This window comes from Lathamus discolor, chromosome 6 (genome assembly GCF_037157495.1).
Source record: "Lathamus discolor isolate bLatDis1 chromosome 6, bLatDis1.hap1, whole genome shotgun sequence".
NCBI lineage: Eukaryota > Metazoa > Chordata > Aves > Psittaciformes > Psittacidae > Lathamus > Lathamus discolor.
The window spans coordinates 49,361,038-49,386,878 of NC_088889.1; the positions used below are offsets into that span (position 1 = coordinate 49,361,038).

Below are 25,841 nucleotides of genomic sequence, written 5' to 3' on the forward strand. Positions count from 1 at the left end.
CTCGTGAAAGTAAGGCTTGATGCCATAAAGATGCACATCACAATATGATCCTAGTCCTCACAGTTGGATGCTCATGTGTCCATGGCCTTGAACATCACAACAGCGCTGTGTTCCTTAAGTCACCATCTAGATAGCTTTTTTTGGCTGCCATAGTTGTTTGTGTATCCTACATCAGGGAGACAGGCAAACCTTAATGCTCTGCCACTGTGACAGCAGTCGTATTCTTTCAATTCAGCATAATTTCTAGCATATCTTAAATTTCTCCTTCTCTGCCACCATCCCTTCAATTTTTTCTGTTTGACTAAGCAGCATGGTTTTTCTTTGGCTTTTATTTGAGCTGAGGAATTCAGATGGCCTGGAAACAGTGCTATCAGTTTGTGAACTGAGGGCAGTATATAATTAGGCATCATAAATGCTCTCCTGGCATTCAAGGGTGCTCTGTCTCACACTTTTATACATGTCTAATGGTATGGGGAAGATAGCAATAATGTGGGTCTCTGTGGCTGCAGAAGTGTCTCTGTGTATCATGACCCCTTAGGAGGAGAAGTGAGATGAGTCTTGGTCTTTTACATTCACATAGAACAGAATGTTAAATTGAGGCAGCAGCATTTTGTGATCATTAGAGCTAAAGCCTGCTGAGAAATGTTATCTGAGTACTTCCTGACCCTTTCCTCATAGTACAAAATAAATTTCCCAAATAGAAAACATTTCTCTTTCAGAAGTGTCACATTATTTCCAAGTTATACAATCTAACAGTAGGAAAAAGTAATTAAGAATAAAACACAGTTCCAAAAACAGGATGCAGGTACTTGTCCGAATGTATCACCTTTATGAAACATCTGACTTTCCTGTAAGAACTTTTGTGGTGCTTCTAGTTCCTTTATACCATTAGAAATGTAACAGTTTCTTATCATCCAAAGAAGGATCTCACAGCTAACAATAGTTTTAAACAGCTTTCAGTGTTTAAGTGGAAACTTCAAAAAGTGCTTTCCTTTTGTAGGTTAGTTCTGCCAATATGTCACATTTTCTGTCATTCTTTACTGAAAATACTGTTAGTTCGGAAACTGGACATCTGCTGCTTCTTGTCTGTGTCTTTTGGTTAACCTGCTTGTGGTATCTAATCGTGCAATTTCTGGTTTGGGAAATTATTCTCCTTCTTTACAAGCTCAAGCCCATACAAATATCCCTGCAAGTGTCTGCCTGCTCATGTGTACAATAATGCAGAAGTACTCCCATTGCTGTTCTCCTAAGTCCTTTATGTACACCCATGTGTTTTGGGATCTATTTTGAAATCACTCACTGTGGTAAGAACCTCTTGAGTGACTTACAGAGGCTTAAGTTGGTGGCTTGGTTTGCCTTTATTGTGGCCCACTCCTCACACATCTTGCACCAGCCTTCTTTGCCCATGTGTATTCTGTTGCTATACCCTTCCCCTTCCTTTACCTTGTTTCTCTCTGTCCATCTAATTCAAGACACCAGCCCCAGATACTTCCTCTCTACCTACAAGGCAAACCTTGCTTTGTTAAGTACTTAAAGTATGGGAGTAGGAACCTCATGAATTATAATGCTACCTCTGACACCCAAATGTTGGGCAAGACACTTTAACTTTCATCTCCTGAGTGTTTCCCTGGGTGGCTAAGTAGGAAGATAATTCCTACCTAGTTAAATGCTTTGCAGAGGTTCTGTGGGCTTAATTAGATGTTGGTCTGTGAGCTACCAACATTAAAAATACAGGCCCAGTATGGGTGCTGAGGAGTTTAACCACAAACATCTCTTTCAGTCTCTCTTATTCTTTTAACTTAATTAACAGGAGTTTATCTTCTAACTTTATAACTTAATAGTTTTACAGCTTAGAGTTTATGAAAGGCACCACAGCAGATCTTCTGGAAAAATGTAATCGTGTATTATTATAATTGCAGCTGAAAAAATTTACTTTGTGCATTAGGAGAACAGGAAAATAAGTATACTTTGCTCTTCTCAACGACTTGGCCCTAAAGCACCCAAACCCCTGCAATTTCAGCCTTGGTCCATTTGTGTGCCTCACGTCGTACAAATGAAAGATTCTTTTGCCCGAATGCATAGAGCATTGCCTGGTTACAGACAACAGGTTTTAGCCATAGATCCCAAAGAACTTCACCAAGAAAGGCATGTAGGACTATCATCATCTGACAGTAGAAACTGTGTAATACAGTACATGGTAGAATGTGGCATTAGCTACCCAGTGGTTCCTGGCTCCCTTCTGCCCGGTCTGACAAGTGGGAGCTGTAATGACAGTCTTTGCATCCTTCATTTTACAATACAGATTGCAAATTATAGTGGTCCTTTAAACTAGCCTCTTATACTCACTGCTTAATTCAGGAGAGATGCAGAAAACTGTACATGGGTAAGGAGGGAAAGTTTCCTAATTCTTTCATGTATGATCACTTCTGCTGTTTGTAGCAACATATTTAAGAGCACTTTTAACATACACATCCACATCTACTTGCCCACAGCACGTGCTCACTCAGCCTTTCATGACTGAAGTTGCATGCATGTACAAGATGGCAGAAATGAAACCACTGTAAGATTTATGAATGGCAGAGGACTGAAAGAGTTAAGAAAAACGCTCTGCATATACCTGGTATATAAAACTGTCATGTAATCAAATGAGAGGAATGCACTCCATAGTGTACATTAGCAAACACTCCATGCAAGCTGGCTGGCAGAGGCTCAGGGTTTTCAGTGCTGCCTTGTACTACAAAGCCCTTCTTTGTTCTCTCAGCTCTGTTTTAAATATCTGATGACTGTTCCACACCATGTCAGTGCCAAATCCCCAGCTTCACTGCGAACTCTTTACAACAGTACATTGTGGGCAGATCGGATGGGGATGGGCTGGCAGAGTGTGGGTATCTCCTCTTCCTTTGCTTCTCAGGCAGGTCCTCTCACCAACTCTGCCATCTCCCTGTAATTTCTGTAGCCCCTTGTGCAGCCACCTGGATAATGTTCAAAGCCAGAAGGAGTAACTTGGGAGAGCAGAAATTGAATCTGGATCCTGACGTGGCAACGGCACTCCACAAGTGTGCATCAGGATGGGTGTAGTCGAGGTTCAGCCAAGGAAGGGCAAAGGAATCAAAGAGTGTTCTTGCAACAAATATTTTTGTTGAAACTTGTTGTGCCTATACTGTTGTTGGCTGGATCTTGCCTGAGCTTGCTAGCCAAGTGGGATTGAGCTTTGAAAAAAATCAGATGAAAGATTTCCTATGAACATGTACACAGAAAGGCAGGAAGTGATGCTGATGACTCAGGAGATGGTGATGTTCCTTCTAGATTTTAAATTAAAGTACTTCCCTGGAAGGATATTAACACAGCAGAATACATCTCAGCCTCTCTCAGATGAGATGCTAAACCAGGGGCTCGTCTCCTCATGTTTGTCAAGGATTCTTTTTCAAATGACTTCTACCTATATTTTAGTTAGAAAGATGATGTTCTAGCTTTCTGTACATGGCACTTACATGGTTTTGCCTCAACTGCTACACTTACGCTCATTCTGCAGAAGAGATGTTTTTTCATTCCAGGAAAAAATTGTGGCTTGAGTACCTGAAGATGTACAATAATAATATGGCGTCTTCTTCATGGCCCTGAAGCTACTAATTCTGTTCATGAAGAATACTTCTGTTTTTCTAGATAAACACAATTACTGTTGTTTCCTGCAATGTTGTGGGACTTCTGTGTATAGACACTGTGGTAGGAAATAAGCAGTAGAGCTTTCTGAATTAAGAGAAGATTTTATGCAATATTATTTCAGTGGTGCTGCCCACTTTTGGTGATTAATGTGAAAAGAAGCTAAGCTGCTCAGTTACCAATTCTGGTTTATGTTTCCCTTCCTGAAGCTCCTTGGCATCCAGTACTGGTGTGCTGGAAACTCAGTTGTGTAGTGGGTGGCTGCAGTGCCTTCTAAAATAAACAAACCTGTTTTCTTTCAAATTTCTTCATTTCACATGCAAATATTTCTTGGTAGACTCAGTCAGAAATCCTTCCTAAAGTAAAACCCATTTATTAATGGCCACTTGAAGGTGCATTGTAACACTGTTGCTTAATCATTTAAAATCCATGAAAGCTAAAATCATCGAAAGCAAGATTTACAGCACTGCAGAAACTTGTGCAAGGCCATATTGGCCACTAAAGCTCTTTGGCTTAAATAATCCCATTCAGTGCATACATTGTATAATTGATTGTATATCAAAGTCCTTCAGGGGACTTGCAGTGGCTGCTTAGGTTATGCAAGTGCAGGCACTCTTGTCTTTGCTGTGTTTGCTTCCCTAGTACAGGACTGAGTACAAATAAGCATGAATTCCGCTGTGGTGAAGTATTAATACATGGTGAGGAGGTGTTACTGTAATTTTACTCAGAAAGGATATAGAGAAAGAGTTGAAGGGACTCTTTTAGTGTTATAGAGAAGTTTGTACCAGAGTCAGAAATTGAAATCATAGGTTGTATGATCCTTTTCAATGCCTTATTCATTGAACTATTGGCTCTCATTTTGTACAGTACCCCCCATCACATACAGAATCCCAGGAAAGTTCACAAACAAGACCCTGTCCCATTAGGGAGAGAGTGGCCAGCCAGTGAGTGTCTCACTGTTTAACACTGTAGCAGGGGCTATGAACAGTGTACAGGTCCCTTTTAGAAAAGAAGAAAATACCATGGGACATTTTTAATGTTCTCCCAGAGTTTGGTGGAAGCCAGTTTAATGACTAGCATTTTCCCAAAGGGGAATCAGTTAGCCTTTTTATGATACAAGAGATTCCTGCTTCCTTTGCTTGCCCTGCATCTTCAGTGTCACCCTGCAGAGGTGGTCTATTGGTATCCTGTTGGTTTTGCTTAGTTCACCAGAGATGAATGAGCAAGAGTTCCAAAAGGGACTGACACTAAAGAAATCTTTTTGTTTATGCAACAGATTATTTTTTCCGGATTTTCTGGAAAATCCTGAAAAAAGAATCTTCTTTCCCCATCTTTACATGCCACTAACTGCTTCCTCTCAGCCTCCTGCTTCAAACCCCTTGAATACAGTTAGTGCCCACCTAGCTATTTGCATAGCAGTGCTCTAGCATAGATTCTGGCAGGAAAGTAAGAACTCTCTCATTTATTGTTATTTGGTGTTTTTAAGTGTACTTACATGGCGACTTTGACCATCCTAGCACAGTGGAGATGGCTACATTGCTCTTCTGGCTTTATCAGTCACCAGAAGAGATTACAGAAAGTCAGCCTTTTGAGAGACAAAGCTAAGACTGGTACCTTGCCTTGCAGGTGGGTGCCTGTGTCCTTTTGTGCAGGCTGCCAGGAAAAAAGGTAGAGTCAGAAGTGAAAGGACTCAGGAAATGCTCCAGCTGTAAAATGCACCACAGGTAAAATGATTTGTTTCTCATAAAAAGCAAGTTGCTCTCCAGGGGAGTACTACAGCAGGCATAAACCAAGGGTATCTAAAAAGATGTGCACCAAAAAAAAAATGGAGTTAGGCTGAGTAAAGAGAAGGCTGTGTGCTAAAGAGCTAACTATGTTTTGTTAGGAATGACTGAAGTAAGTGTAAGCTGTTTTCCTGGTATTGTTTAGTGGAGCTGAAAGAATGAGCCAGGTATTATGCCATTACTTTGAGGTTAAACATTTGGGAGAAATTAAATAGATTTGCTCACTCCCAAAGTACTTCTGGATCTTAACTCAAGAGTAGGGAGTTTAGCAATGAAGTCTGCAGCCCAGAGCAACCAGGAAGGTCAAGAAGGATTTGTGATTCATGGTGATTTGAGCTGAGCAAGGGGTAATCACCTCATGCAGAAGTTCTCTTTCTACTGCTAGTGAGGACTCTGTGCTCCTGTGTCCCACGGCAAATATGCAGGTCCCATTTTCTGTCAGGCAGGGTAAATGTCATGTAGGTTTCCTTTCCTCTCTGATTTGGTTGTGTCTGCAGCTTCTTGTTGCCATTCTCAGGAGGATGCCATCCAGATGAAATCCAGCTGTATCTGTCCAGCACCATACTGATTATGTAGTGTCATCTGCTTCCTTCCAAACCATACCCTCCCTTTTTGCTTTCAAACTTTATCTGTCACAGTGGCAGATGCTCTTGCAGCTACATATCTCAGCTTCCAAACTTTCTGGCACTTAGTTTCTTTGGCTTTCCTGTGAGCTACTGAATCTTTGGGACCGATTCTTCAGTTTCATGACTTCCCACATAAATCAGTCATTACATAGCATGAGCACAGCCAGGCTTTCTTTTGCCTCTTCTCCAAACACCAAAGGAGTGCAGATCTTTTATAAACTCATGGAAGTTGAACTCTGGATTGGAGAAAGAGCAAATGAATCAAAAATTCCCAGTACGTTCGTGTAATGGAAGGGCACCTCAGTGCAATCCCAACCAAGAGCCCCAGCTGCCTGCAGAAGAAAAAATTCACTTGACCATTTGAAGTGGCAAGATCCTTCCCTTTTTTCCAGTGTAAAAGAAATGCTTGCTACTATGTGGATGGTGTTAATGAGATGTACTGTGTGAAGATGTGTTTTCACTGAGAATATGACCATACCACCCTGAGGAAGAAAAAGATTTCAAGTGGCCTTTCTCCGCTTTGTTGGCAAGTCAGCCACTATCTTCCAGGATAACAGGAGTGCCTCATACACTGAGCAGATGAGCCTTGAAGGATGTGAGGAAAGCTACTATACTGGGATCAATAGCATACTTTTTCCTTCTGTAGCATGTAAACATTTGACCTGATAAATACTAGAACTCTTCATCCGCTTCCAACTTTTTACTTGTGTTTAAAGAACAACTAAATCCCCATATCTATAGGTGGAAAAGTCCATCTGGATATTCTTCCTTGGGAAATCCTGTCTGTATTTGCTTGGAAAATCAGAAAGAAATTTAGGTTTAAGAATGTTGGTGGAAGTTTTGTATTGAATCCATTTACATTTAGATGGAATACATTGAATTAGATTACCTGCTGCAGTCATAAGAAACAGAGTTTTACCTGTACCAGTGACATGTGAGTTACAGTGTGCTTCAGGCTGCGCTAAGGGGACCTCAGCTGATTAGTAGAATATTTAACATGTGTTTTTAGTGGTTTGAGGGGCTCTTACAGTATAACTCTTCCAACAGCAATCTCTGTTTAAATGTTTTGCTCTCTGAGGTGTACATATTCACTAAGAAAGTGCGGAATGTATTCAATTGTTTCTTATGTTAAACAGGGATGCCTTTCAGTTGATGAACTGGAAGTAAATATCACTTGGCAAATGAACCTATAAAGCTGCTCTTTTTCAGAAGAGCTAACGTTTTGTTCCTGAGACATATCCTGGGACATACTCTGCCTGTGTACTGCTAATGCAGTGCTGAGTCAAACAGCATCCATCTGTAGGAGCAGCAGAGCTGAAGGTCAAGGAACAGACTCTGCAGGTGTCTTCCCCCAGGGAACTTTTCATACCTGCTGTTTGGTGCAACCTAACCTATTACATAAGTGAGAGATTCACTCTTCTGACAAATGTTAATGATCCTCAAGGATCATATTGTGTTGGCAGGGATGATTTAGAAGGATTCAGAGTGAATGTGAGAGGCAAAAGGCCACCTTCATCTACTGCCATATGTTGAATGGTGCTGTTTGACTACGAACGTGTCTGTTCCTTCTCCAAACATAAGTGATAAAACTGCTCTCCAGTATTAATAGATAAATCAGTAATAAGTATATATTTTTTTCCCCTTTTGTGGCCATTTTTAAGTAGATTTGAACCTGATGAAAAGTACCGGTGTGACAGCCCTGATGACTTCACTCTTCTATTCTAAGACCAAGATGAGTAGAAACCGTGGGAATGCAGGCTGCACTGACATGGGGAGAAGGACATGGTACCCACTGAAACACAGTCTGGAGCAGACCTGGCTTATGGTTTGCTCTTCTGTCACTGGGAACAAGAAGAGTAAGGGAAAGACAGTGCTGTTGTACTTGGCAGCAGGACAGCACACCAAGCTTTGAAGAACTGACTGCACTTATGAAAAAGAACTGCTTAAGGTGGTTGTATGATATCTTTTTTCATCTTCTCTCGGTAATGCTGAAGAATCAAAACACACAGTAAGTGAAGTCCGATACTGGCTTGGAATGATTTGGGCACATGAGGGCTTCTGGTGTTGAAAGAATAACTGCACTCTGTTGTAGGACAAATTCTTTGTAGGGAGCTGCCTAAAATCCATGGAGTTTCAGTCAGGACTAATTTGGCCCTTGCCTTTGAGTCAGCTCATACAGTCACACAGTCTATTACGTATTTTGAAAACTTTTTGCTCTACCAGAAATCCCTCAGGATCTGTCAGTGAGTATTTCTAATGTCTGCTGTACCTGTTCCTGCTAGGAACAAAGCACTGTACTGCTGGCAACTCAGTATATCCCACACATGGTATAATTGTCAACCTGTTTGTTTGTTTTTGCTGTTGCTGGAACAGCATTATACAGAATCTGCCTTTTTGGAGTAGAAAGGTAGTGCTGACTTCTGATCCAGAAGCCCACCCCAGTCTTACAATACAGTCTATAAAAGGGTGCTGTAGACGTGCCCAGGGTGAACACAAGGTATTAATTCACTGGAGCAGTTGTGCTGACATCCTGGACCGTGAGAGCGCAGCTGGGTCAGTTTAAGAGCAGCAGTCAGGTTCCAAGAGGGAAGCCAAGCTTTTATTATTCACACTATAGTCACCTATTGTTTTGCTTCTTGTTTTTCTCAAGATATGTAGACATAGTCTGGTGGGCAGGAAAGTAAAAGACTGGGAGTGCCAGCTCTAAGCAGCCGCAGCACACCCAGGTACTCTGCAAACTTCCTTCTCACAGCTCTGTTCCTGCCATTTCACAACAAAGCCATGGCTCCTGGCCTGCACATTTGGTCCTGAATAGCAGAACCAAAGCACCTCCAGCCTGGCCTGCACACGTTTGGCTAATTTCAGTGTGTATTCCCGCACAATGCTGCCAAATCATCTCAAGTTCAGTCAAGAGCAGCCAGGCCAGGATGTGTTTTAAAATGCAACTGCAAATAGGGCTTAATTATGCAATGTTCTGTAGTGATTTTATGATAGCAGCTGAAGGCTGGCATGATCTTTTTGACTTTCATTTCAGCTGGGATCTTGGACATAAGTGAATATGTAAGTCATTAAATGACTCTTCACAGGTTCAAAAGGATACTATTAATGAAACTAGAATACTTAATATTTGTTAGCTGAATAAACCCCAACAATTCTGATTCTCTGGTCTGTTAAGCCATGCGAAAGCATAAAATGGCCTTAGAGCAGTCAGCCACCCAGTAGAGAATTCCTCCTGCTTAGCATTTCATTGATGAGAACAACCGGCTGCCAATTCCCTCCCTTGTAGATATGTATAAGAAAACAATTTGAAATAAATCTCAGTGTTCTCTGTCTTCTGCTGAATTAATTCTTCAGGGTAGTCCTGTTACAAATGAGAGCTTGGCATCTCAGGGCCAAATATCTGCAACTAGCTTCTCCCCATGCCCTAACCTCTTCCGCAAGATGCTGTCAGAGAGAGCGGAGAAACAATTTTTGCAGTATTAAAAAAGTTTGAATCATTTGTGTTAGCACAGAACTCATGCCAGGTCCACCCAGACCCAGAAGCTGATTTTATGCTATCATAGAAATCTTGGGACCCCCTTCTTCGCTGGTATAATCATCAGAGAATCTTAGAATACCAGTGAAGAAGGGGCCACACTGATCATCTGGCCCAGCCTTTCTGGACAGGCATGTCCTAGACTAGATGTCCCAGCACTTTGTCCAGTTGAATCTTTAAAGTATCCAACATTGGGGCATCCACCACTTCCTTGAGGAGATTATTCCAGCGGGTACTTGTTCTCATTGTGAAAAATTTTCCTCGTGTCAAGTCAGAATCTCCCCAGGAATAACTTGAGCCCATTATCCCTCGTCTTTTCCTTGTGACTATAAAAAGGGAGTCTCTGTCTTCTTTGTAGCCACCCTTTAAATACTGGAGCATGGTGCTAAGGTCTCCCCTGAGCCTTCTTTTCTCTAGGCTGAAAAACCCTTTCTCTCAGCCTTAAATCCACAGGGAGGGATTTGGGCTGTAGGATGGTTTCTGTTTTACAGAATCTGATCACTGTCTGGATTCATGTGCCAAAAATTCCTTTCATAGCACTCAGGGTGACACCTTTCTTCCAGGTTCCAGTCTGCCCAGAGCAGATTGTTTGCACAGAGTGAAAACATGTGCACTCAGTTTCCCATGCTAAATAAAGGTAGTCTAATGGTAAATAATAAACCCACATGATGGTGGAGGTGAGGGTCATCTGATGTTTACATAGGGAACAGAGATAGAGGAAGAAAGTTCTGGTTTGCTTTTTAGAGGCATTCTAGATTGGTATCTCCAGCTTTCTGAATATAACCTGCAGTCAGAGCTCCTCCACAGCCTTGCCAAGTCCAGGCCCCTGACTGTGCTTTGCCTCTTCCTATGCATTGTGATAGATTTTTATGTGGGAATTTACTCAAAAGGTGGAGTGATTCATGCAAACTGCTCAGTGCAACAATATGTGAAAATCTGTTTCTACTTTTTGCTGTAAGTTGTGTTCCACTGGCACAGGTTGCCCAGAGAACTGTGGATGCCCCATCCCTGGCAGTGTTCAAGGCCAGGTTAGACGGGGCTTGGAAAAACCTGGTCCAGTGCAAGGTATCCCTGCTCGAGGCAGAGGGGTTGGAACTGGATGATCTTCAGGGTCCCTCGCAACCCAAACCACTCTATGATTCTATGAAATAGGGCTCTTTGGGGCTGGTAATGACTATCAGAGTCACAGTACTGTAAAAAAAATGTCTTACCTCTGCAACGATAAAAATACCATCCTTTTTTATGCATCCACACCTTCTCCGTATAGCAAAATTGCTGGCTGCTACTGATGGAGAGTAAAAATGGGTGTAGATAAGCCTCTCATGAAAAGGGTTTCCGTTCAAGGGAAGTAATTGGCAGTGATTGGCACTACTCAGAAACCAGGCACAGAAAGCTATGACGCTGCAGCAAAATCATGTCTGGTGGTAGCACGTCCTGTTGGCATCCTATGGCAGTAGTGGGTATGCTTCCTAGCTTGCAGAAGGTCTTGGTTGTGCCAAAGAAGGGCAGTCCAGTCCTGCTTTTCTGCCAGTCGCGATCAATACTATAAATAGATGCTTTGGGAGTTTGTTTCTGGGAATATCTTTCAGTTAGAAAGTAGCATGTCAGTAAAGCCAGGGATTACAATTTGTAGCCACAGACTAAGGCCAGGATATATTTTCAACAGTAGGAAGTTATTCCTGTCCTACTTATTCCTCTGCCTGTGCATGTTGATATGTAAGCTGTGACCATACATCTGTCATTGTGAAGTGAGCCACAACAGGGAATATTAAGGGTTTGAATGTTTTTTGTCCAACCAGACTATCCCTAAATCAGTTTGTTTCCTTTATTCAGCTAGTGCAACAGCTCTTGAAGGAGTTGCACTGCACCAAGGGTAGTGAGGTGCACTATGAAGGAATGTGTCGATTTTGATCCAGAAAAAGGCCATATAGAAGAACAAACGTAAAAAGTCTTGATTTTCTGAGCTAGTCACATTTCATCCCCTCTATCATCAGTGGTAGTTGCTAAGGTAGATTTCTGGCTTTAAAAGATTAATAACATACCAGTACTAATACACTGGGGATCCATGGACATGGGTTGAATTCTCAGGACTTTTGCTGCCTCTTAGCAAAACCAGTGGGAATTTTCAGGTATAGCTAGTATACCTAATATTATAGGAATACTTGCAAGTAATTGTACTTATTATTCCATTTTTGGAGAACCATGAACAAGGAAACAATCAAATGCTCTTTAACAAAGGTAATTGTTTTAAAATGTGTGAGAGTTCACTTTGTACTCTTCTTTCTACCTTTTCGTACCATTGCTGGTTTACAAAGGTACTGCTCATGGATGAGGGATGCTTTTAGCCTCCTGCATGCCAATATCTCTGTCAGGAATTTAGGTGACATGTTGATGGAGCACATTAAATTTTTATTCCTAGCTAAATAATATTTAATCTAAAAGTGATATCTAATCTGTTGGTATTAGCTTGCTAATAAAGCGCCTGATGGAGTTAGATGAGTTGAAGTGGAAATGTTTTACCTCTGTTTTTCTCTAAGTACAGGTGGTAGTCAGTGCCTGGATAAGCTGACCCTGCAGTGTTTTGGCCAGTTCAGTCTTACATGCCCAAAGCAACAGGTTTTCTGCCTTTTCCTCTGCTTTCTGAGCTGTTCTGTGCATACTGTCTGTGGGAAGTGTCTGCTCACACCTGGGGGAAATACACAAAGCCAAGTGCCTTTAATTGCTTCTGGAACAGTACAAAGGATTGTTTAGACTAGATTTACTTTTCTGATTTGTGCTTAGAGACAGAGCTGACCTCTGCCAGAACTACAAAGAACACCCAGCTGAGGCTGTTAGTATCTCTTAGGAAACAGTTCAGGAACGAGCCTAGCTCACTGCCCAGTGCTGTAGTGATTACAGTAAATCCTCATCTTCTGCAGACTTCAGCAGGGTGTTTGCAGTCAGCAGTTCTGATTCTAACCTCAGAGAGCAAAGAATGTAAAATATGTGTCAAAATCCACTCGGTTGTAGCGGCTTTCATTTATAGTACCTCAAACCAATACCTTTTTCCTCAAAAACAGGACATGTGTGAGTGCTCTGCTTGAGGGGAGTGTGAGGAAGAAAAAGCTCTATGTCGCCTTCAGTGAGAGCAACATCATCTTCTTGTCTTTTGTCTTTGGCACTTTGATCTCACCAAATCAGATCCCACTGCACAGCTCTGCTCAAGCCCCTGTACTTTGTTTAGTAAGTGTCCTTATTTCCCCAATCCTTGTATCAGCCTAAGTATTGATACAATGATTTACATGCATGTTTCTAACATTGCCCTTGCACACTGCAGCATAGGCATTCCTACAGTTTCTGTCGTTGTTTGTTAAGTCTGTATAGCTCTTACGTCAATCTCTCCCTCATTTTGTTGGCATCCTCATCTCACTGTTCTGTGAATCCTGTATGTTGCCTTCTTTCTGCTCAGCTCTCAGGGTAGCAAAGGTACCTACATCCCATCCTTTCTGTTGCTGGATAGGTATGGCTCTAAAAAGAGATAAAATGCTTCTATCACTCCTCATTCTGCATTGAAAAAATGTTCATTGTTTTAAATCATGCACATTTATTCTAATACTGGTGAAGAGCATGTGAGCATACTGCAAAATAGGTACTTCTGCAGCTTCTGTGGGTAGGTTTGGTCTTGCTCCAGTTCATATACATGTATATCATAAACGCTGGTACATTACTTGGCAGAGTCTAGCCTAGAAACTATGTATTTAATACAACAAGGAACAAGATCTCTCCTTTCCCCCTTAGGGACAGGCCTGTAGTACATATGAGTAATACAGCTGTCTAATTACATAGGAAGGCTGCTTTTGAATCTATCTCAAAAGCAGCCTTTACCTGTGCACAAGGCACATGACAGCACTAATTTAGAGAGCCACAACTTGAAGTTTATAAATAAAACGACACACAGGTCCCTACAAATCTTAGCTGATCTTGAAGCCGGATCAAAAATGGATGTTTGTTTTTGGCTTCCTCCCAAGCGGCCTGTTTCAGAAAGATGTCCGGTTTTTTGGTCTGTTATTTGTAAATACAAGCATAGTAAAGACTGACGGCTGAAGCAGCCAAATCTGAGAACTCCCTGCTTCTTTTCAAAATGGCTGCTGCTCTGGTTTGTGCTTTGAAGGCAACAGGCTGTTTTTCACCTGGCACTGCAGGCAGGACCCAGCTTCTCCTCCCAACTCACAGCCCCCAAATCTCTGCTATTTTTCACCAAGTTTAGGGACTTGGTGCCTGTGCACAGGTAATGCTTTCTGCTAAGTTTTTTTTTTTTTCTCTTAGCAGCAAACCACTGCCTAGAAGCTGAAAGCTAGATTTAATTTGAATACCAGGAAATACTTTGGCATTTGTGGATCTGACTATCTTTCTGCTGTTTTGTCAGTGATAGTGTTTACTTTCATCTCAGTTATCCTTTAAATAGCCTCAGTGTGCCTGAGTTCAGCGCCTCAGCTTTAATGAAAATAGGTTTTGTTTGTTATTTGAGATGTCCTTCAAAGTGATGAAGATGGAGGCTCTGGGATTCTGGAATCTTAGATCTGAGAAACTGCCTGGAAACAAGAGTGACACTGAAGAGCTGATGAAATGTTTATATCAAGTGAAGGGCAGAACAAAAACTGTGTAAGTGATGGAAGGAGAACTTGATTGTTCAACACCCTGCTTTTATAACTGTAGTGAGGAATACAGAAAGTGTTACACCATTTTCATTTTGAATCTACTGCATCTATAAAAGGTAGACTTACTTGGTGCTTGTTCTGTTTACAAGTAGGTGTAGGAGAACGCATGGTAACCTACAATGCTTTGCAAAGAATTTGTAACACATTTATAACTCAGTACAGTTACACCATGGAGTACCCTTGCAGATGCAAGTTGCCTTAGGGAAAAAGTTTTCCATGCTAACTAAGGAACATATTTAGGCCATTTCAGCCACATAAAGGAAATTAATATACAGAAAAAGTCAGTGCCCTAACTTTTCTGTGCCAGAAATTCTTTGAGGTGGTATTTATACTGAACTATGCATTATCTGTACCCTGTTTATATATATGTGTGCTAACTCTATGCGGCATTTCTGCTTTTAGAAGCTCTTATAATAACGTATACCCCGGGGTTTCATTTATCCTTCTCCCAGCCTGATTGTTCTTTTTTCTTAAAAAATTCACTTCATTGCCTAACACTGGCAAGTTAAGTTTTGTTCATTTTTTTTCTCTTTTTTGTTCCCTTCTCTTCCCCCTCCCCCTTCACGAATTATTGCAAGTCATTGTGCACTAAATATAGTTCTGCTTTCTGCTTTCCAGATGCTGAGAGCTTGGCTTACATCCTTATAGCATTCCTGCCTAATTCTCTCTGTGTCACACACATACAGCTATTCAAAGCAAACTTATTGAGTTCAGTGCGTCAAGAAAATCTTGATAGTTCTCTTTGTAGAATGGAGAGTAAGTTTTACTAAAACTTACTCATGTTAAATGTTTGCCACCTTTATGCTCAACTACTGTACCCTGTATTCATTGTTGTGAGGGCCCAATATATGGTTCTTGCTGACCTAAATATTCTGTAAAAGCTTTCATCTCTGCACACATCTCACTGTGTGTTTTAGCTATTTAGATCTCAGGTTTTACAGCCTGATCTAGCCAGGCAGATTTCACTTCTAGTCCCACTGGAGTACACTGGAATGTTAGGCCAGCTTCAAGGATGTTTCAGCTCAAAATGTGGAAGTTCCACAGCAAAAGCCGGTATAGTAGAAAAGTATATACATGTTTGAGCCACAGCTGCAGGGTCAGTTTGAACACGATTAGAAACTTACTACAGCTATCCAAATCAACACTAATTTTCAGGAAAATTAACTTTCTGCTCTATTTCTTTTGTGAGCTGGTGCTGGTATCCTCATAAGAGCTGCCCACCAGGCAAGTGACTGTTTTGGTAAGGATCAAGTAGTTCCTTTATAGGGTATGTAATATCCCTAGCTTATAAAGCAATTTGGACTAGCAAAATGCACAGAACAAATCTGTAGTTTTCATTTATCAACAATTTACTAATTATATCACAACAGTGCAGTATTTTTTAATAGGAAGGATCCCAATTTAAGATCCATATTTATGCTGAAATTTGCGAGAACCAATGTATTTGGACCCTTTACCCACTATTAAAATGCAGCTGTGGTACAGCATGGCAGCTGTTTAGGGCAGGAAGCAAGGAAAATGTTGTGTTTAATCAAAATTGCAGTGGTAATTGATTGGCAGAACATATTTACCCTGAAGATGGGGCTCTACTGCCAAACACAGTGGGTAATCCTGACTGGGGCTTTGGCACATTGCTTTAATACAAATTCAAAGAACTATTAGATTTTAGACTTGGTTAATGCACCAGGATTAAATTTCTCTGCAATCTTTTGTAAACTGCTTCAAATCTGTGTTGGCCATGGCCTCTTCTCCCTCTGGACAGCACTGTTCCTCTTCAGAATATTGCCTGGGAGAAGACCAAGCCCTGTCCCACCACTAACCCCTTTCCTGCAGCATCTGCTCCTGAGAATTGCAGCAGCCTAGCAGGCTGTGAGATGGGATGGAAAAAACAGAGGACTCTGACTCTGTGCCATTACTGAATTTCCATAATGCTTACTTAAAGTCATAAACCTACAAAGCCTACAGAACATCGGCAAAGTTGTGAGGCCGGATAAAATCTGGTTCTGGGACAGAGCTGTGCAATGCACAGGGTATTCTGTGGGGCTGATGAGAATCAGCTTCCCGGGAGGTTTCCAGCCCTTGAGATTCCAGAGGAACTACGATCCCAGGCGCTGCTGCCAGAGCTGCCCCATAGCAGCTTGCACGTAAGTGTTAGTATCAGCCCATGGCTTTCTGTGCATTCACTTCCAAAGAGGCTGCAGCAACCCCCACCCAGAGTCTCTCGCAATACAAGGAGCGTGTCATTCAAACCAGAAAATAGCTGCAGTTCAGCACAGGGTTAGCGGGAAAGGATCACGCAGGGCATGTTACAGAAGCTCTCCTGGCATCCTGCTCTCCTGAAGGCTGAGTAGGGAAGGGGCAGGGGGGGTGAAGGCAGTGACCGTTCTTGGGGCCTAACAAGGGGCCATATTGTTCTTGGGCCTATTGGTTGGTTTCTGATTCATCCGCAGCCAGTGTGCCATGATCAGATCACAGCTGGCCCAAGGATATGCTTTCCAGTGCATTTAGCACTTGGAACAGCCCCAGGTTTCGGGAACACATGGTGAGGAGGAGGGGACAGCTGTGAGACAGAGAAGGGAGCTGATTTTTGCCTTCTCTCACAATGAGCTTTTCTTTCATAATTTGAACATGTTAGCAGCATTTCAGGTAGTAAAATTAATTTGGAGCCTGTCTAGATCTAGGTGAAGGGCAGGGGAAGGAGGGTGGAACAGGCAGTGGGTGCTTGCATGGCTGCGTGCCCCTGCCAGCAGTGCCCTCTCTCGCTGGTCAGCTGTGCAACTGCTCATGACAGATCATAGATGGATCCCGAGTATTCAGCCTGTGTCTTTGCTCAGCTCAGAGCTTTACAATAGCTTTGTTTGTTTCCAACCTGGGGGTTATGTAGCTGCTACATCCCAGGGGGGTGTCTCTGGCAGTAGTTGAGCTTCCTTGTATGTGAGCAGCGGCTGGCTTCATGGCAAGGAAGGGGAAGGTCCCGAGTGCAACTGCAAGCTGAGCTGGCTTTCAGTTCCGGGCAGACCTTCCCATTTATCTTTGCAGCACAGTGCTTCTGAGTGATTCCTGACTTTTTTGTTCCAATTTCCTGTTAAACAATAGCACACCATTCCTCACCTCCTATCCTAAGCTTCCCTGTGTTTTGTAAATGGTTTTGCTGTTTCACCTAGGGCTGGCTGCAATTCAGGAAGGAATGAAGTGGTCCTTGCCTGTTTGCAGGTCTTTAAAGCAAATCTGGAATCTCCTTGACATTCACATCCCATCAGGAATTTTCATCTCCTCTTTCTTCCAGAGCTGATCTGAGAAAGGCAGCTGTGAGTGGCATGTGCTGCCATCAGCTTCTCTGCTCCTCTGCAGATCAGTAATAAACTACAGCTTGTCAGGGAAATCTGCAGTTCCCTACCTATGGCCTATACTTTGTAGGCCTATAAAGTATTTTAATGCTAGAGAAAGTCACTCTGTTAATCAACAAAGGTAACAAGCCAACGTTTTCCTCCTTCCCCTTACAGGGCCCCAATTCTATAAGGAGTCACAGAAGTTAAACATTGAAAAAGACCTGCAGTGTAATTGAGTCCATGTCCTAGTAGTGTGGGGGTGTTCTCTTATTACAGATTTTTATTGTTATGTCAGCCTGGTTTGAAACAATCTCTGCAGCATGATTTATGCATTCTCTTGAAACACTATGCTCAGCTTAACACATTCCAACATCTTGAAGGTTTTCCTGATACAGTTATCTAAATGGTTCCTCTAAAAATTAATCCAGTTTCTCTCAGTCAGACCTTTCCTCTTCTACAACATGGTTCATTCTACTGAAAAAACAATTCCCTTTTCCTTTAAAGGGGCTAGTGGGACAGCCAGTCTGCTATTTGGCCAGGCTGCAGTCGGATCTCATTTCTCAACCCCACCCTTCCCTTTCTCCGAGGAGGAGGAGGGGCAGTCTTCATATTTTCCCTTTAAGCTGAGCTATGAAAAATAACTGTTTGCCAGAATCTTTCACCTTGGCTGTATACCCTCACAGATGTTTTCTACAGCATAAACAAAGCAGCAAAGAATGTCGGGGCACGGGGGAGGCACGGTAGTTGGGACCGGGAGAGATCAGGGTGGAGAATTACAGCTCCAGCCACTCGACTGTAGTCTGCCTTTCTGAAATGCATACAAGCTGCTCCCAGCTGTCTATTAGACTACAGTTGTATGAATGAATCAGAGTATGGGTCTTGAGTACCACAACCTCATTAATAAGAGTTTTTTGCTGGAGCGAGTGACTTTTTGGGGCCACAATGTCACTTCATCCGTTCTGCTACATTTTAGACCAAATAAAATATCCAAATGACTGTGAAGTACGTTGCAGCTGCTGATTTTGAAGGGAAATTATTTAAAGAAAGGAAGGCAGGAACCATTGTTGTCAGGAACCTGACAACTGTCAAAGAAGGTGATGCTCTTTCTAGGACAAGTATTTCTAGCTGTTGCTGCTGATTGAATGCAAGGCATAGCCATGAGTCCAGTAAGATCCTGGTGAGATTCTGACAACAGGAGATGGTGGCAGTGATGTGGTTGTTCACCTAAGCCTCTGTGTTGTTTCAGAGTACTGTTTTGGGCCAGTGGAAAAGTTTTTACTGTAAACAAAGTTGGTTCTTGTTTAGGAGCCTTGAAAGGAAATTCATAATGATCAGTGTAAACCACCTAGTGCAGATGAAAGGGATCAGGAATCTGAGCACTACTTAAGCAATCTGAGGCTTGGGAGGGAACCTCAAAATTTTGCCTATCGTCACATACAAATCACAAAGAACATATTGGTCATACTTGAGTATATCCCGGAGGATCAGTTTGTGAGCCCTCCTGCATATACTGGTGGGTTGGGAGGCACCGAAACAAAGGGGACCATGGTTGGAAAGATTTGCATATTAAGGAAAAGAATGTGGAATGTATGTATTATGTGTGGCAAGAGCGTGGAACTAATGACTTATGACAGGGATACAACTATGGAATTAATGTGATTTGGCAGCCAGGCATTAATATGGAATGGACAATTTTGGATGAAGCAAAACAGGAGTGCATAAGACAGTAGCTGAAGCTAGTCCCTTGCATAGGAGCTGTATCAAGAGAAGGTTTCTTACACACATATATGCAAGACTGGATGGAGTTTATCCCAATGTCATTATTAGGAAGTAGATAAAGATCTTTATTTGTATTTGTAGGGTGTGAAAAGCTTTTACTCTGTTGAGTTGACATGAAGAATCCTTTTGAGCATAGGTCATGCTGGTTTGTGTGGTTATGATTTTACTGCCATCATATTTTTGTTGTTATGGCTCTAATAAATGTAGGCCTCTCTATGGAGAATGTGAAGATTAATGTATTTATGGCTATCAAACATGTGTTTGTGTATAGCTGAGCACAAGATCTACTACCCTAAATACTCTCAAAAATCCTCGACAGCTTAGGGCATGGTGAAGTTGGTTCATGTTTCATGGGTTCCCAGGAAGAGTTGGTAGTCCTGGTACTAGGATTTTGTTAGCAAAAAGTTCCTGAGAAACAGCTCCCATTAAAAACAGCACAACATTTTCCAAAATTATCTCATTCTTTACGTATTTTTCTGTGCCATGTAAGGCATCATGTTAAGATTCAGACTCTCACCAAAGCATTGTCAGCTGCTCAGTATTTATTCAAGCTAATAAACAAGAGTAAATAATCTCTGAAGTGTTATTTGTAGTCATTTGGAAGTCCGTATCAGTACAGGTCACACTGCCATACGCCGTGGTTAGGGCTCTGTTGAAGGAAAAGATTTTCTATAGCACATTGGTAGCTCCAAGTGATAAACTGTGGTCATTACCTTGAGCTCCATTTGTTCACTCTGCCATATTCCTGACAGTTTCTAGAGAACATAATTTGTTCAGATACATGTTCACATCTTATCTTGCATTTGCTAATGGAGAAGTTCTCACCTGCAGCCAGCACTCTCCTGGCTGTCCCTGTGTCTAACTAGTGCACTAACGTGTATCTCAGGTCCCATCATCTCTGCTTGACATCTCTGTGCTGAAAAAGGGGAACATACTGGGGTTATGAGAGTGATTAAAAGAATGGCAGGTATGAGTGTGTTATAGCAGTGTGTAGGCTGGCTCCAAATGGGGGTGAGAAACAGATGTGCCAGGAATGAACCAACAAAGAGCCATGGATGAATGAAGTGTGGCAGAGATGTGCAAAGGGTGTTTCTGTGGAAAGGATTTTGTTCTGCGCATACTTCTGCTGTGTCTGTCAGCCTCAATAGAATTGTCCCCACTGAACTATCAGCTTTTGCATGACTCCAGCATGTTCCTGCAGCCAGTCCAGTCTGAAATCTGTTTCTCTCTATAGTGGTAAGAATGCAGTCCTTCTGGGCCTTTTAATATAGGAAGCAGCTAAATATAATTGTCTTAAAACCAGGAAACAAAATGTTAAGTTATATGCCAGCCTGTAACTCAGCCATAAGCCTGCCCTCTAAGCAGTTGCCTCAGCATGCTGGTAACACACACTAATGCTATTGCTCTCACCACTGCTACGAAAGAGTGTCACAAGAGCTTCAGCAAAGGCTAACACCTTTGCTGAAGCTATGGTTGCATGAGGGGATAGAGCAGCATCAGCATTCCATAAATACTGCTACCTTATAAACAGTATTTTGCAGTATCTATGCCATTCAAAAGAAGGTGTTACCTATGTGTGGGAGTCCTCACTCACATGCTTAGTTTGCTAAGCATAAACCATTCCAACCATTCCAGGCTTGGTAGGTGTTACCAGCAATAGCCTCTTGCCCTACAGAGCCCTTCCAAAACATGGCTTGTCAGCTCAATTCTGGGATCTGAGAGACACATAGCAACATAAAAATACTGTTCAGAAGGGACCTCTGGAGGTCTCTAGTCCAACGTCCTGCTCAAAGCAGAGCTGTTGCCAGCACTTAACAGGTCAGCTGTGACTTTGTCTAGCCAAGTTGTGAAAACATCCAAGGATGGAGATTGCACAACCTCTCTAGGTAACCCATTCCAGTACTGTACTACTCTCACAATGAAAAGCTTTTTCCTGATGTTCAATGCATACCTTAATAGGAGATCCTACACACACTGACATATCTGAAAGACCCACAGGTGTAAGGAGACATACCTGATCCTCTGAAGTTCACATCTGTCTCTTACCGTCGCAGCTCTGCCATGTTGCTTCTGTTGTTGCTTCTACATTACAGCTACATGTTACACAGCAAACAGAGCTGTGGAACAGGCAACTGAAAGCTGGATCTGAAAGCTGATGAGCGCTATCCAGATAGTAGATTGCTCACTTGGCCATTTTTTGCATCTGCTGACTGTAGAGTCACATTATCCAAAAGACCCGCTACAGAACCAAGGATGATCTGTATAACACTAACGACAGGTTCTTCTCTGGTCACACTGCCTTAAGCATAAAGCCTTATTCTTGGCTATAAAGGAATTCCCATGAAGCTGTGATTTGAAGATTTCAAGAAATGGAGACTATGAGGGTACTTTGGCATTATATTACTTTAATTTGGCTTCAGCCTTTCTGAGGAGCCAGAAGCAGTGTTGGGGTGCGACAGAACTGATACTGCTTGTGGCTGCTGTGAACCTTAGCTTGTAATTTTACAGCTTTGGGGGAAAGGTGTTAAACTCCAGTTGCTCCTCACAGTACAGCATGGCACAAACCACCACTGTGTAGCCCTAGGGGTATACTACTGTTTGCAGTATCTAATACAAACCCCAGCAATGAATTGAGTCTTTTTCATTCCTGTGATTGCATGTGCAGACATTGATTGAAGTCACCCTGGTGCTGTCTTTTTGTGTGCAGGAAGCTGTGCTGAAACTTCAGAATTATTTCTCTTGCAGCTGTAGTTTCTTACTAGAAAGAAAGATTGTCTTGAGGGGTGATAATAGCAAATGGAAGTGGTTTTGCCTTCTTGTCACCTGTTGCACTCCACTGTTAGACACTATAAACTGTCATCATAAAATCTGTGATGAATGAATAAGTTGCTTTTCTACTTCATAAATAATGAGTCTTTCCTACTTTTTTTTTTTTCTACCAGAAAGTTTTCCCTTTCTGTACTCTTAGAAGTAAGTTCACTTCCCTTGACATCCAGAGCTTATTTCTGAAGAAACAACTTAAGAAATGTTTTAAAGATGATCCCTGGTTGAATCACCAGTACCACTTCCTGCTTCTCCCTCCCCCCTTGCTGGAGTTCTCTCAGTCACATACCTGACCTGAACCTGATTAGTTTGTGAGAGCTAGAAAGTTTGCCGCTCGTGGTGTGGCTGCAGGCCAGGCAGGCAGAGTTCTCTGTGCCTGGTACTGTAGTTGTGAAATCTTGCTTGATGGACAGGAGGTTATTCTGCTGTTTGGGTTTATTTTTCTTTGGGGTTTTTTTTCAGCAAATGCCCTGTAAATGTGCAGGAGCACATTTTGGAGCTCAGAGAGCTGACTCTTCAGAGACCATGGTGCCAGAAAGATTCCCATGTCCGTCACATTGCTGAGAGCCAAAGAGAACCAAGAGCACTTTCAGTTCAAAGAATATTTAAAAAAAAACAAACCAAACTTCACACTTTTTTGTCCTGCTTTTACAAAAGTCCTCATTGTTATTTTTCGAGATCTGTTTACAACTCTTATTGCACAATGTATCCTTTATCAGGTCCTCGGCAGTAGTGTATGTATTGCTGCAGCAGTAGGACTTGTTACTATGCTTCTCTACCAAAATAAGGGGCTGTTTTTGAGCTCTTACAAAGAGCCCTGCTGAACAGTCCTGTTGACTTCTTCAAAGCTGCTTGCATCTGTAAGGTTTATGGCATTGAGTGCTGCTCCTTGTACAGCCCTAGGAATCAAGCATAGTGGGGAAGAATCCTCCTGCAGTCACAGGCGATATGGAATGGGCCACCAGTCTTTCTCATGCCATTATAGTGTTCTGCACAGCAGAGGGACAAAGTGCAGCCTGGTGGTGTGCGTCCCTGCATTTGTATCTTGCTTAACTGTATATTCTTCCTCCCCTCTACTGTTGTCCCTGTAGATTTTCCAAGGGATGTACTACTCAACAGTAAATGTGTCCACTTGTTTGCATGGATATTGTGGTGATGTAATCTTCTCTCCCTCCTGAATCATCAGTTTCAGGATCATTCCACATTTTTGTTGGGTCAATGCAGCACTCTGAAAAAGAGGGCCAGCAGGCATGTAAGAGCCAGGCATTGTGTGTACAGGCTCTATGCAGCATTTACAGTGTAATTCCACCAGTTCATCTCAGACCTAGGTAGTCTCACTCTTCTAGAAGTCTGGGGTTCTTTAGCTCTACTGTTAGTGCACACTGGTCCCAACTTACAGTTTTATTCCAGTCCTTGTGTTCTGTCAATCTGGTACCCAGTCCACACTCTCTCCTGAATCTTCTGGAGCCTAGTCCTTGTTTCTGGTCCTGAAAGTCTGCCAGAATCCACATGCAATTTACTCTGCCAGACTGTCAAATCTTTTGTCAGTCAACCCCTTACCTGAGGCTCTAAAAATACCCATAAATATGAATTTCACAGTGACTTGTATTGATTACCAGTCTGGAACTTCCACTTTGGAAACTGAGTCTTTAAAGAACTGATGCTCAAAACAGCTTTTTGTAAGTCATCCCCATATGGTTTTTAACAAACATTGCCCGCAGATAGTTGTAGGTAGAGCACAGATCCACATCCATTCCAGCCAATCTAAATCAGGGCTGCTATTGCACAGCCATGCTCCTGTGTTTCCTCAACACAAACAGTAGTGTGTATCTGACCCTGGAATACCGTAGTTCAGGGAGCTAAACTGGCTGAAAATTAGGACTACAAAAAACGCCATGGTTTTTACCCATGTCTGTTCTCAAAGTAAAAAGCACTAAAAGTGCATGAAGATTCTGTGTAGTTAGGTAATCATATTATTGGATTTTTGGATAAGGAATCTCAAACACAACCAGAATTAGAAATTATGAGGTGCCTGTATGCCACGGTTGAATTTTCAAGATTGAGAGTTCAGTGCTGATCTGAGTCCTTAATCTAGCCTACTAGTAAAATTGAGATCCAGAAGAAATTAGCATAATCCCTAGGGAGCTAGTGGGAATTCTTTCCACTGCTGAGCTGAATGTAGTTTTAAAGGTTTTCTGGAGTTTGGGGAAACTAACTAATAATTTTTATTATATTTGGTTAAATCACCATTCTGCTTTCAGCATAAGAGAGTGTGAATAACATTAAAACCACTATATCAGTTATTTTCATCCCATTGTCCATGGATCCATCAGGGTCCACTGACTTCTAAGCAGTCTGCTAAAGATAAATGAAAACAGCAGAAACACTGTCGGGAGACTTACATCAACAACATAGTGATCAGGCAGTCCTTTGGAAAATGGCCCCTGCTCCAGGTAATTTCTGCAAATTAGTAGAAACCTCTACAGCAGGGAAGAAATGATCAGGTGCAGATCTCTATCGTGTCCCCAAGCTCAGGCTGTTAGGGGTGTATGGGAATCATTCCCATCTGATAGCAATTTAGGCACCATTACAAATGCGTTGTTTCTGTTAAGGTCCTTGAGAATGGATGGCTGCATCACAAAAAACAGCTTTACATTTTGGATTATAAGGATTGATGATGATAATCCCAACAGAAGAATAAGAGGAGAATTGTGATGGGAGCTTAGTAAGCCTCAGCTTTGGAACTGATCCATTGGTTGTGAGAAGGATGGCACAAGTTTGAAGTGGTCTTGAGATTTCTCTGTAATGAGCATTCAGCTTAACTTCTTATCAATGTTTAGTTTTATTTAAAAATGAAGGCTGTGAAAGTTAGTTGCTTTAGAACTGTTCAGAAACGTGCTCCTACCTTTCCTCTTATCTTTGGAAATTCTTGTTTATCCAGCGTAAAAAAATCATGGACAGATTCTGCCTTCAAGATCTGTAAGCCTGATCAGTGCTTTAAAACCCCTGGAAGCAACAGCTTTGTTTATCTCCAGAAGTCCAAGAATAAGCTGATTTTGCTATTTTTAATCTATCCGGAAATATGCAAAAAAGAGAGCTTAATTGCAAACAGACCAGACCTTATATAGGAAATGGGTATGTCCCTCAGGGGCACCTAAAAAGTGAATGTCTGAAATTAAACTCATATACTCTTCTCCCTTACTCCCTGAAGCACGTACTCTTGGAATGAAAGGGAAGGCTGTGGGCTAGCATCATATCCCAGTAGTTTCTATCCATTACAGCACTCTGGCTATCTTAATATTCAATTAACAGATGTTTCCCAGCGTGTATGAGCGCGAGGTGACTAGTTGTATGTGTTTGTGTTGAAACCATTAAAGAGAACAGAGAGAAATTAGAAAAATAATGGCTCCATTGCTAGGATCTTAATTTGGTTAGCAGAGAAAAACGAAGCAGGAATACTGTGAGTCTGAAATTTCACCCACACTTTTCTCAAGAGAGTGCTACCACACCCAGCCAACAAACAGTGGTGAAGCCTCGCACCATGAAAGCCGTTCCCATCACCTGCCCAGTGATTCTGAAATCCGGGTTGTCTTTTTCTCAACTTCCAA

General features: G+C 42.0%; 1 protein-coding gene across 3 annotated transcripts in view; it reads left to right on the forward strand.

Moving 5' to 3' along the window:
• The window catches only part of RAD51B (RAD51 paralog B), a 430,051-nt gene that overhangs the window by 378,049 nt on the left and 26,161 nt on the right, over positions 1-25,841 (forward strand). The window contains exon 11 of one of the 3 annotated variants that reach the window (XM_065686722.1): positions 5,287-5,384. The exons of the other annotated variants lie outside the window; for them this stretch is intronic. Within the exon in view, the coding sequence (XP_065542794.1) occupies positions 5,287-5,372 (86 nt within the window). The 3' untranslated portion in view covers positions 5,373-5,384. The remainder of the gene's footprint in view (positions 1-5,286; positions 5,385-25,841) is intronic. 3 annotated transcript variants of the gene reach the window in all.